We start from the raw sequence: 12,545 nt of genomic DNA, 5'->3' as shown, positions 1-12,545 counted from the left end.
GCCGTCCCCTGTGAAATTGGGATGGCTTCTGTTAGCAAGAATGGAGAGAATGGATATGGACTTGATAATCTGCAGTGCCTGTTATACATGTATTGTCTTTTAAATAGATACATCTCAATTAAAAAAAAAACCCTTGGAAAAAAGTCACAACAGGAGAGCTGACTGTGTGGGTGGTGGAGTGGGGAACTCAAAGGATTCCCCCCAGCAAAACAACCATTTAGCTGCTGAAAACTATAAAAATAACCATTTAAAGGCTTTGGAAATTGTTCAAAGGCCATACTGCAAATGGAAAAACATTTATTTGAGGATATCTGCTAAATCTCAGTAGGGACAGTGAGAGCCAGTGACATTTGAGTTACCCCCAGCTCTGGTGGTGAAAGCTCTTCTCCAACACTCATTCATCTGTGTCATGTAAAGGCTGGATACTGACCCAACAGGGTCTGGATTTTAGAGATATTTAGCCCCATGGCTTTTGGTTTTGTTTCATTTTATTTTTAACAGCTGAACTTGTTTTAAAACTACTTTGGTTCTTCCAGGGCTATAAAGCTCACACTCCCCCACGACGACAGAAAACAACGAATGGGACCAAGAGTTGAGATTTCCAGGCTTGGGTATTCTCGGGCAAGTCACTTCTCCTCTCTGCATTTCCACTTCCCCAGAGGAAAAAAGGAAAGGCCACTCAGGAAACAAAAGGACACATCAGGACTGTCCCAAAGACTCAAGGGTCATGATCTGACTCTATCGGCCCCACAACCTTTGTCTTGGGTCCTCGTCCTCTCCCCTCCCATAAGTGACTCTCATTCCCATTCTCTCTCACTCATGAAAATGTTCATCTCCTGAACAGCTCTGGAAGATGTATTGGAGTGTGTTGGAGATGAGGATTTGGTCTAGGCGGTTAGAGCTTCTGATACCTGCATTAGATCAGCAGACTGAAGGGGGGAAGCTAAGAGCTCTCTGGGCAGCAGCAGAGGCAGTGAGGAGGCATTCACACAGAGAGGGAGTCTTTGGAGCAAGCAGAGTGGGGCCGAAGCAGACGTGCAGGTTAAGCAGGTAGACAAGTGGTAGATTTATTTCCTCCCTCACTCCCTCCCTCCCTTTTCCATCCTCCCTCCCTGCTTGGGAATGGAAGGAAAAGAGGGAGAAATGACCTTCTAATGGCTGCCATGTGCCTGCCACAAGCCCAATCAGCATTAATTCAGGATTTCCCATGCTTCCGTCACTCACATAGCACCTCCATGACTTGTCATAGTTGCACACTAGCTATACCATTATTTACTTAATATTTTTCTTTAAATCAACTCCCTTTCCTTTTTTTCTTGTTTTTTTTTATTTTTATTTATTTATTTATTTTTTGAGACAGAGTCTCGCTCTGTTGCCCAGGCTAGAGTGAGTGCCATGACGTCAGCCTAGCTCACAGCAACCTCAGACTCCTGGGCTCAAGCGATCCTCCTGCCTCAGCCTCCCGAGTAGCTGGGACTGCGGGCATGCGCCACCATGCCCGGCTAATTTTTTCCATATATATTTTTAGTTGTCCAGCTAATTTCTTTCTATATTTTTTTAGTAGAGACGGGGTCTCACTTTTGCTCAGGCTGGTCTCAAACTCCTGAGCTCAAACGATCCACCCACCTTGGCCTCCCAGAGTGCTAGGATTACAGGCGTGAGCCACCGGGCCCAGCCTCTTTTTTTCTTTAACTTACTTACATAACTAACTTCAGCCCATCGACATCCATAAAAGAATTTGGCATGTTAATGATTGTTCTAGTGTGTATAAAAATAAACATTTAACTATTACAATTAAAAAAATGTTTGTCCCCATGTCAGGGATACATATGCCACACTTTGGAAATGCATCAACAATGACTCATTTGGTTTTCGCAACTGCTGTACGAGATAGGGATTATTGTCCTTATCCTACACATGAGGAAACTAAGCTTCAGAGAGGTTAAGTAACTTGCCCATGGTCACAAAACTAGCAAAGGTAGAGTAAGACTTGAAACCACTTTTGTCTCCAAGGCCTGTGCTGTGTCTTCTAGTATTGCCCCACAGTGGGGAGGGAGAAGGGAAAGAGGATACAAAAATGAGATGGATACACAGAGATGCAATGCATTTGAATCTCTTGTTTGGTCCCTACAAACAGCCGAGCCCCAGCATCCATTCTTGCCTCCCTGGCAGACTCTAGATTTCTTCCACCACAATCAAGTCATGTCCGGCATGAACCTGGTGCTTGATGTATGTTTGCCAAGTGGTGGCCTTGCTCCAAGGGCAGATCCCACCGTGTCTGCCCTGGTGCCAAGGCTCCTAGAAGAAGCCTTTCTAAGCCCTGGCCCTTTCAGATTCCTGACCCAGCCCCTTCACGTGCTGTGCCTCAGATCCTGCCTTTGCGTTAGCTTCTTGCCCAGGCTTGGCCTGCAAGTTGGGGCTTGAGCTGGTTTTGCTATTTTAAGTAATAGATTTATGAAAGTGGGCATTCACTCTGGAACAGTCTGAAAGCCTTCTTTTATCTTCTCTTTTCACCAGCAGCATCTAGTTGCCAAGCACAGAGAAGGCACACTTGCTTGGCAAAGAAAGGCAGGATTCTCCACCACCTCCCCCCTTCCCCTTTACCTTGGTCTCCCTACCAAAGGCCCTGCCGGGGTGTGGTCCTCTGTGGTCTTGGGGGAACATAGTTAGGGCTTTGAGAGGACTTGGACTCAGTCTTCCTCTCCGCTATGTTCTCTGCCCTGGCATGGCTGGCTCTGGGCTTGGGGGCTAGGGGTAGGGGTAAGGGGTGGAAGTAGAGTGTTAGGAGTAATGAGGTGAAGGGACTCATATTTATCACAGGCCTACTATGTGTCAAACACTGTACTAGTTTGACACATATGAACACTGTACTTCATATCTGTTCTCTCATTTAATACTTTCAGGGAACAGAGGCTCTCACCTGTAATCCCAGCATCTCGGGAGGCCAAGGTGGGAGGATTGCTTGAGGCCAGGAGTTCAAGACCAGCCTGGGCAACATAGCAAGGCACCAAATCTATGAAAAAAAAAAAAAAAATTAGCTGTGCTTTGTGGTGCGTGCCTGTAGTCTTAGCATCTCGGGAGGCTGAGGCAGGAAGATAGCCTGAGCTCAGGGGTTCGAGGCTGCAGTGAGCTAAGATCACACCACTGTACTCCAGCCTGGGTGGCAGAGTGAAACCTTGTGTCTAGATAAATAAATAACTGAAAAGATAAACAAGTAAAATACTCTCAACAACCTACAACCATAACAAACCAAATAGTTATTATTAGGCTTATCTTACAGATGAGGAAATCCAAGTCTGGAAAGTTAAACAGCTTGCTTAAGGCCACACAGCTACTAAAAGGCAGAGCCAAAATTTGAACTCAGTTCTATCTGACTGTAAAATCCACACTCTTCACTCTACCAAGCTACCTCATCTCTAGATGAGATATAGTTACAAGGGGACTTAAAAATGATCTAGTTCAGTATTTCCCAGGTTGCATGCTTCAAAAAACCAGTTCCTTGGACACAAGCAGGAAGAGGCCAAAAGTGTTTAGAGAAAGTTGGTGTAAATGAAATTAAATGGATATCTTTACTACAGGACTTCTCAGAGCCTTTAATCTTCTAATATGCCTGTGAATCTCCAAGAGGGAGCTGCAGTGTGTCCCATCAGCCAAATTACCCACGAGATTGCTGTTTATTTTTCCTGTAAAATATCCAAGAAACCAAGACTGTTTCCAAAAACAGTTTGGAAAATACTTATCTATGCTTCCCTTATTTTAATATGTAAAAAGGGAGATGGGAGACTTGCCAAAGTAATATGACAAGCTGAAGCAAGGTATTTCCAAACACACCACAACCTCACTCCTGTCTTAGTAGAGAGGCTGTCCTCATTTATTTTATCAGTTATTAAGAAGGAGGTAAATACCTACCAGGTGCCAGGCCTGGGGATAAAAGAGACATTGTAATAAGACATAGTGGAGAGACAACCACCCAGCAGTGTGGTGTGGAGTCTATGTCCTGATGAGCCTATGGTGCCACTTGGGCCTGGCCCTGAAGCAGGCTTAGGGGGCTCGGTAAGCCTTCCTTGGGGACTGCACAGATCAAAGGACCCCCCTGGTCCTGCAAGGTGCCAGCACTTCTCCCGAGAATCTGCAGCCTCTGTGCCCTTCCCCACACATCCATTCTGAACAGTTGGGCTGTCTTCAGACTCCACCTTGGGTCCCATCCTCAAAACTCTTCTTTCTCTTGTGACAGTAAAAGAAGCCATCGGCCTAGATAGATTTCCTTTTGAGTTCTGCTAACATTGGGTGAAATCCCTCTGCCAGTGTAGGCTACACAGATTCCTGGCAGGCCATATCACAGAATGATCACAGAATGTCAGGGCGGAAAGAAATCTTGGTGACCAGCTAACCTAAACCATGTTACAAATGCGGGAAGTGAAGCTCAGAGGCGAGGACTAAAAACAAGACTGGCTGCCCCAGATTCCGGGAGGTGGGTACTGGGTCCTTGTCTAGCCTCTGTGTCTGTGTCACTGTGCCCTTGGATGGGGTACTGCCCCTCCTTGGGCCTGTTTCCTTGTCTACAAGAAGAAGGAAGTTGGGTTTGGGATGCTCCCTTTAGCTGTAAAGTTCTGCAGAGGCTCCACAGGAGGGAGCTTGGAGTGAAATGCCAAAGCACTGCTGACATCGATGGCCTCTCAACGCGCCTGCTCTGCCTTCTCATCCTGTTACTCCCTGGCCACCTACTGGCCATATTTTCTCTCTGGAGGTTATAGAACCCGTGTTCAAGAGACTCAAGGCCCAGGATGGGCGGGCCTTGCTGCCGGCAGTGTGTAAATTACAACTAACGTGCTGGGGCAAGAGTGGGCCTGGTGGCTGCTCCCGGGCCTGCAGGGAGGGAGTGGCAGCCTGCCCCTGAGAGACGCTGGAGACTGCAGCCCCTCGCCCACTGCTGGGCCACAGCTGCGAGCGTGGGCCAGGCCAGCTCCGGAGGCTACAGTGTGGGGGTGCGGAAATGGGGCTGCCAGTCGTCAGGACAACGCAGCCCAGGCCAGGGTTTGGGTCCTTGCTGTCCTCAAGCGTCCAGCCGGAGATCAGCGACCATCCTTCCATCATTCCATCCTGTGCTCCCTCCCTACTAAGTGGGCATTTTTCTGAGGGCAGAGGTGGGTGTTAAGTAACCAGCCCCGAGGGAGAGCCCTCTGCAGTTCAGGCTGTCTCTGGGGTCCAGCCCCCAGTCCTGAAACTTGGCCGGAAGGATGGCTCTGATGACAATGATTCTGGAAACCCCAATTCTTTTTGGAATGTTGGAAGTGACTCCCCTCTGACTGGAGTCATTTAACTGCACGGGATGGAAGCATCAGGATTATGGTCTTCAGTAGTTGATGACATGTCACACAGAAGAGGGATTAGCTTTGTTTGGAATGGGCTCCGAGGTCGAAGTACCTGAGTGGCAGGTTTGGGCTCAACATAGGACAATGCTTCTCAGAACTCAGGGAAAGGAAAACAGTACTTCAAGGGATAGCAGATGTGTCTACCACGGAAGGACTACTAGAGGCTCAATGACAGTGACAGAAATGTTTTAGAGACATGTGGCAGATTGGCCAGGGTCAGGGTGTTACACCAGATGGTCAGTTAAGGTTCCCTTCAATGTGGAGACTTGAATTCTGGAAAATGCCTGATAAGAAGATGCTGCCTTTCTTGGCAGAGGTTGTCCAATAGTGCTGAATCCTTCCTGAAAGTAAAGAATTTGTATACTTCTCCAAAAACCTCTGGATTTATAAAATCACGTCCTCTCCCTCACCACCAGCTTTGTCGTTACTCCTTTGGGTTTTAGTAATAAACACCTTTGAGGCCATTTCTTGAGATTCTGATTTCTCTCTTCACTCTTGAAATTCCTCGAGAAAAATAAGCTCTATTCTGTGTTGCGATTTCTGGCCCATAGACTGGGATTTCAATACCAGGTGCTGCTGGAGGGGTTTTCAGTATATATATTTTCCACTTTCTTTGCCAAGTTGGCATTATTTTATATTCATAATTGGTGGTTCATGGATTAATCCTTCTGCTTTGATCTCTTGATGAGAAAATGGGAAATTTGGCTACTGTTTACTGCCATCTTCACTTTGCCTCGAGCTGTTAGGGAAGCAGAATGCTAATTTGGTGTTTTTCCAGCTCTTCCAGAGAGAGTGAATAATGATTTAATTTATAGTAATATAAGTGATTAGGAATGACTGGAAAGACCTAAAATATCCCTAAATCCCTGCTTAATGGAACACTGTGCTGGGTAAGTGTAACTATTTAGTAGTAGTCCATGGTGCATGTCCAAAAATCAGATCCTAATGGAGAAGTTATATGGGAACATGATTAGACTTGAACTCATAAAATAATGAGTTTCAACCATGCTTCCTTCACTGGGACAAACCATTCAGCCTCTTTGGGCCTCAGTGTTCTCATCTGTACAATGGAGATTGATCCATTCATTTACGTGACAAATATCCGACTGTCTACAATGCACAAAGCACCACATGCAAGACAGTTCTCTGCCTTGCAGAACTGTTGCATGAATTGATTTAAATATGTCTGTAAAAAAGTTTATAAATTATAAAGTGCACTGTGAGGAGAAAAGGTTGTTATATGTAAGATGGGATCTAGAATACTTTTTCCTTTCTAATAAAGCCCATTATGTCCAGTTCTAGGGAAGTGTTTCTTAGCAATGATCCCACTTCTTTTTTTTTTTTTTTTGAGACAGAGTGTCGCTTTGTTGCCCAGGCTAGAGTGAGTGCCGTGGCGTCAGCCTAGCTCACAGCCACCTCAAACTCCTGGGCTTAAGCAATCCTCCTGCCTCAGCCTCCCGAGTAGCTGGGACTACAGGCATGCACCACCATGCCCGGCTAATTTTTTCTATGTATATTTTAGTTGGCCAGATAATTTGTTTCTTTTTTTTTTTTTTTAGTAGAGACAGGGTCTTGCTCTTGTTCAGGTTGGTCTCGAACTCTTGAGCTCAGAAGATCCACCCGCCTCGGCCCCCCAGAGTGCTAGGATTACAGGCGTGAGCCACTGCGCCTGGCCGATCCCACTTCTTTAGTGGTTGATGGCACTAGAAATAAAGTAGATCCCTTCCTTCTACCCTGTCCACGATGAAGTCTGTGCACTTATGAGAAGATGGAGGCCAATCTCCTTCTGTGCTTGAGTTCCTCGGGCAAGTTAGTCTGTTTAACTGCCAGGACCTCTCTAGACACACACTCCACACCTGTCCTCAGTTGGATAAGGCATCAGGGCCACTTTTCTGTTCTAAGGAAGCTTAGGAAGGCAGCAATGTGTGATGTAACGATAAACAAAAGCAAAATACAAAAGACCGTCACTCATACAGACATCTTTGCCATGTACTAGTCCCATAACCTTCACCTAGTTACTTAACTGATGAGCTACCATCTCCTTAGCTGTACAATGAGGATCATAACATACAGCCTACTTACCATGCAATGCTGCTTTGAAGCTCCAACGACACAGTGATGTGAAAGCACTTTATAAAGCTAAAAGACCCCAATGGCGGGGGTTATGTTGGGTGCTCACCACCTGAACTTGCATTAGCAATCACAATGTCTGCCTGTCCCTGTGCATTCCAATTACTAATGCCGGCTTGGGCTGCAATCACAAGCTGTGGTATCTGATTTTCTGATCATTATCTATTTAATAAGTTTCCAACACTTCTGTCCAAGCCATTCTCTCTCCTTCTAAATGCCTGTGTAGAATCATCTTCTCAGCACAGAAGCTGAAAACAAATTTCACCTGAAAGCCCAGTTGTGTGAAAAATGTCACCCAGTTCCTGGGAATGGTAACTCTACTTCTTCTATTTAATCTGTAGTCATTCCTAAGTCATGGCCACCTACAAGTTGGTAAATATGACTTTATTTCCATGCTGAGTCCTAGCATCACTCCTTGCAACACCTCCTAGACATCTTCCCACAGTCTACTGATAGACAGGAATGATAACTTATCATGTCTAAAGCACTTGGAATTTATGACTTGTTTTATTAGGTTTCCCTTAGACTCTCCTCTAAAAGGATGGCCAATAAGACACTGGTGAAGAAATCAGGTCTTGGGTGACAGCATGAGTATGACAAATCACTGTTTCCATGGATAAGACTTATGTGATTAATTCCTCCAGTAAAATCCTACAGAGTCGGGTGGTTTTTATATTAATAACAAAGGGATTGCAAGAGCTCCATCCATGAAATCAATGAAAGTAATCGGTGCTGATGGCCTTTCAAAACTCCACAAGGAAGCTAATGATTTCCAAAGGCGTTTTCCTCTAGCTGGTGCAATCATTTCTCTCCTTCCTAGATGGGTATCTTAATTTTCTACAAGGTAAAACAGAGAGTCTGAAGCCCTGAGAAGGGAAGTGGACTTGGCCACAGCACTTGGCACAAAGTAGGTGCTCAATAAATACTTGATGAACGAATGACTGAATGAACTTAGATCTGGAACTCACTTTTCTCCCTCCACTACACTTTACAAGAAACTATTTAGTTTCCTGCCATGTTTTCTACCCCTCAGAGATGAAGTGGCTTTCCTCAACCCTTACGAAGTTCTAGTCCTGCACTGTTCAATATGGCAGCTGTGAACCACATGTGGCCATGAAGGAGTTGAAATGTAGCTGATCCCAATTGAGATAGGCTATAAGTCAATCTCAAATTTTGAAGCTTATGGTGAAAAAAAAGTAAAATATCTCATTAGTACTTGTTATATTGATTACATGCTGAAATGGTAATAGTTTACATAAACTGGGTTAAATAAAATTTCATAATATCATTAAAATGAATTGTACCTTTTCCTTTTTACTTTTTTAATGTGGATACTAGAAAATTACAAATTCCATTTACAGCTTGCTTCTGTGGCTTGCATTATAGTTCCATTGGACAGCACTGTAATCTAGTTTAAGGACGTTTTAGAAAAAGAATTATATATTGAATTGCTAAACTTTCAATAAAAATTATTTCTTTAGGCTAGCCAAGAACCTAAGAAACCAAGGCAAGGGTAATAATTTTCTTTCAACAAAAAAGAAATATTCCTCCCTCTTCTCTCTACATAATCCTTTCCCTAAAGGTCCAGTTGCACCCTCCTTCATCACATAACTGAAAAGGTGGGAAGTGTGCTGAGGTCTTGGGAGCTGGTTGGCAGCTGCCAGCAGCCACCATCCCCATCCCAACTGCCACAGGCACAGAAGTCACGTGTGAACTGGGGAAATATGTGATTACGGTTCAGGGAACTTGACTGTCACTTGATATAAGAACCAAATTTACAAGGTAGGTTTGGAAATTAAAGACAAGTTCTATGAAGAGAAAGGAAATAACATAGGTCCTTAGGAAATCCTGGCAACTCCAGAACTCTAATGGCGGTTTTCCCTTTCATCTTAAATTTGCAGCTATGATTTTTCTCTTTGTTCCTCTGTTTTAGTTATAAGGACACTTCTAAAACTATCTAATTTTTCTAAAAGCCAATTCACAGAACAATTCAGAATTAGGAGAGATCCTTCACAAATCTCCATATTCTACTCTGATTCATTGGAAATAAATTGCTTTGAACACATGTACCCCTATACCTGGGAGCTACTGTATCTGTCAGAATCTACTAGCACTGCCTGGAAAGCTTAGGGAGTTCTGGCAAAGCCCACCACCCACCTCTCTGAGTCACTGCTCAAAACCTACCTGAAAAAGTCAAATTGACCTTATCACTAAGCCCTGCACATCATTAGGTCTGCTGTGACCATCTTCTAAGTTAGAATTAAGTGATCATAGGAGAAGCTTGCCAAAATAGCATGATCATAATTATCCATTGTCAAAGTATTATTAATAAATAAAACAATCTAATGGTCATTAATATTCCTGGGTTGTCATAGCTAAACAACTGGGATTAAACAGGGAGTGGGTAGGGTATGCAAAGATAAGAATCCCTCCCTTAAGTAAATAACATGAGCACCAATAAAATCAATCTCCCTGAGCCTCAGCTTCCTGCTCTATAAAGATAGTTCCATCTCTTTCGCAAGTTACTAGGGAGATAGGGAGATGCTGGATAGTGATACTAGCCATGGGAGAAGATCCCTTTGATAACCACTGTGCTTGTCAAACGAAGGCGTCTGATTCTCCTGCTGTTATAGTGAGGGTGGTTTTCCACCCTAGCTCCTTGAGGGTCAGGAAGTCCAAAAGAAAATCTCAATCTGGGAATTTCCCAGCTAGCATCCACACCACATGAGACAATGGGTGAATAAGGGCTCTGGGCCATACGGAATGCGGCAATGGCACCACTTCCTCCCTCCTTACACATCACACACCCCTTTCTACCAGAATGATTTAAACTTGTCTTTCACGACCCAGCCCCAGGGCCACATCCCTCAGAAAGCCTTCCTAGAGTGCCCGCCTGAGCTCTGACGACCCTCCTCTGGGCTCCCGGAGCCTCTGGCACTGCACCATGATTGCATGTTTGCTGGTCTAGCAGCTCCTCTGGTCTGGAGGCTAAACAGCAAAGTCTGTGTCTTTCCTGTTTGCAGCTCTTGGGGCGGGGAGGGGTCTGGCACAGGAGGGCACACAGTAGTAAGTGTGTATTGACAGACACCGATGACCTTTAAGGCATGATGAAGAGCAGAAGGCTTCCATCCATGAAGGACTGCTTTCACAGAGCCTTCCCCCATGTCTTCACAAGACATACTCTCACCTTATTCCAAACGACACAGAGTGTTTTCTGGCATCTTCCCTCACAGGACTTGTAGCAGGCTTGTCCTCCCCGGGCCTGGTGAGCACAGCAGTGCCCATGCTGAGGCTGTGAGGAGCCGAGAGAGGGGAAGGGGCTTTTCAGGGGTTGAAGGAGAGGAGCTACTGGGGGGGAAGTCTGGAACTCTTGCTTCATTTCCCCTACCTACCTTTCTCCTGTGGCACCAGGAACACATTTTAGAGACTGAGTTAGGATTAGCTCTCAGCCAAGTTCCCCTCCCAGCTCTGGAATGTCTGGCTCTTCCCAGGGCTGATTTCTCTTCTGTGGGGGCCACCAATCCTTCCCATGGGCTTCCTTTCCTGTGCCGTAGTCCACACCTTGGTGATCTCCTGCATCCTCCAAGACAGTGCTTCTCAACCCTCACTGCACGCTGGGATCACTAGGGAACATTCAAAGATGCTTCTGCAGCCCTGCTTTGGAAATTCTGATTTAATCAATGTGTCATGGGGCCTGTGCCTTCCTCTATTTACATAGGTCACAGCTGGGACCACATCAGAGGAGACTAACATATCATTTAGAAATGGAACTACATGGCCTCCAGAATGCCTCTAGCCTGTACCCCAACATGTTTAAACACATTCCCTGTCCCCTAGACATATAGATCTTAGAAGCTGATGCTGAAATGGCTGTTAGAGGTCATCTGGCCTAGACCCTTATTCTCATATTTGGAAATTGAGGCCCAGAGCAAGTATATGGCGTGGCAGGACCAGGACGGGAACCCAGGTCTCCTAGCCCAGGTGAGTGCCTCTTCCATTAACTCAGGCTGTCTGCTGGGATAGCGCATAGCTTTCTGCACCAGGGGATTGGGTGGGGAGGTTCTTAACATTTCTTTCAAATGAACTGCTAAGGCTCAAAATAAATCCACACTAACCACTGCAGAAGCCCACAGCTCCAGAAAGCACAACTGTGCACTTCAGCTGGAGCCGTTCATGGCTGCTGTCCAGACAATCATGAACAGAAGAATTCTGCAATCAGTGGAATTAGGAAGGTAGCAATCAGGGACAGGGTTGAGCCCTGGTTCTACCATTTACGAGCTGGTCAACCCTGGCTAAGTGACTTCTGTGAGCTCCAGCTCTCATCTGGACAACGGAGCAGACAGCGGCACCCACAAACCTGGGAGTCCTCCTGGGTCCCTCCACCTCCCATCCCCTTATGGTCCATCAGTCACCAAGTCCTGCTGATCCTAACTCCTAAATCAATTTCTTGAATTCATCCATTTCTCTGCTTCCTCGGACACCATCCTAGTTCAGGCTACCATGATCACTGCTGCGGTTCCCAGCGCATCTCCTGGTCCTTTGCCCTCCAGGCCACCCTCCACAGCAAAGCCAAAGTTTCTCTTAGACTAGGGACATCTGATCCTGTCATCTCACCACTTAAAGCCTTCCAGTGGCCTCCACCATGAACCTCCTTCTTAGGTAAAATGCAAGCGTCTTACTGGGTGCTCTAGGGTTGGGCCTGCCCCTGTCCCCTGGCCTCATTTCTCATCTTTGCTGCCCACCCTCTTCTATCCTCACAGCCCATGCTCCAGTCACTCCAGGGCCTGACAGCTCCTTCAGGAAGCCCTCCCTGACTTCCCAAGTCTGTGTCGGGCCCACCTCGGTGCTCCCACGCATGCTGTTCCACGCACATGACTGCCCCTTTCCCTATCTGCCTGACTGCCCAACACAACGAGCACCACAGGGCAGGACCACCTTGGTCTTGGTCTTCATTGTGCCCCCAGTGACAGGTACTGTGCCGGCTAATACGGTAGGCTCTGCATTTAAAAAAAAAAAAATACTGAACTTGTAAAATGACAGAAA

General features: G+C 45.9%; 1 protein-coding gene across 1 annotated transcript in view; it reads right to left on the bottom strand.

Moving 5' to 3' along the window:
- The window catches only part of TGM3 (transglutaminase 3), a 64,562-nt gene extending 52,203 nt beyond the window's left edge, over positions 1 to 12,359 (bottom strand). Inside the window, exons 1-5 of the mRNA XM_045528432.1 lie at positions 12,261 to 12,359; positions 11,618 to 11,711; positions 10,895 to 10,901; positions 10,690 to 10,794; positions 4,828 to 4,972 (exon numbers count right to left, since the gene is read on the bottom strand). Coding sequence (XP_045384388.1) covers positions 4,828 to 4,972; positions 10,690 to 10,794; positions 10,895 to 10,901; positions 11,618 to 11,711; positions 12,261 to 12,359 — 450 coding nt within the window. The remainder of the gene's footprint in view (positions 1 to 4,827; positions 4,973 to 10,689; positions 10,795 to 10,894; positions 10,902 to 11,617; positions 11,712 to 12,260) is intronic.
- Between the last annotated feature and the right edge of the window lie 186 nt (positions 12,360 to 12,545).

This window comes from Lemur catta, chromosome 17 (genome assembly GCF_020740605.2).
Source record: "Lemur catta isolate mLemCat1 chromosome 17, mLemCat1.pri, whole genome shotgun sequence".
NCBI lineage: Eukaryota > Metazoa > Chordata > Mammalia > Primates > Lemuridae > Lemur > Lemur catta.
Note: the sequence above shows the minus strand (reverse complement) of the source record. Positions and strands in the feature narration are given on the sequence as shown.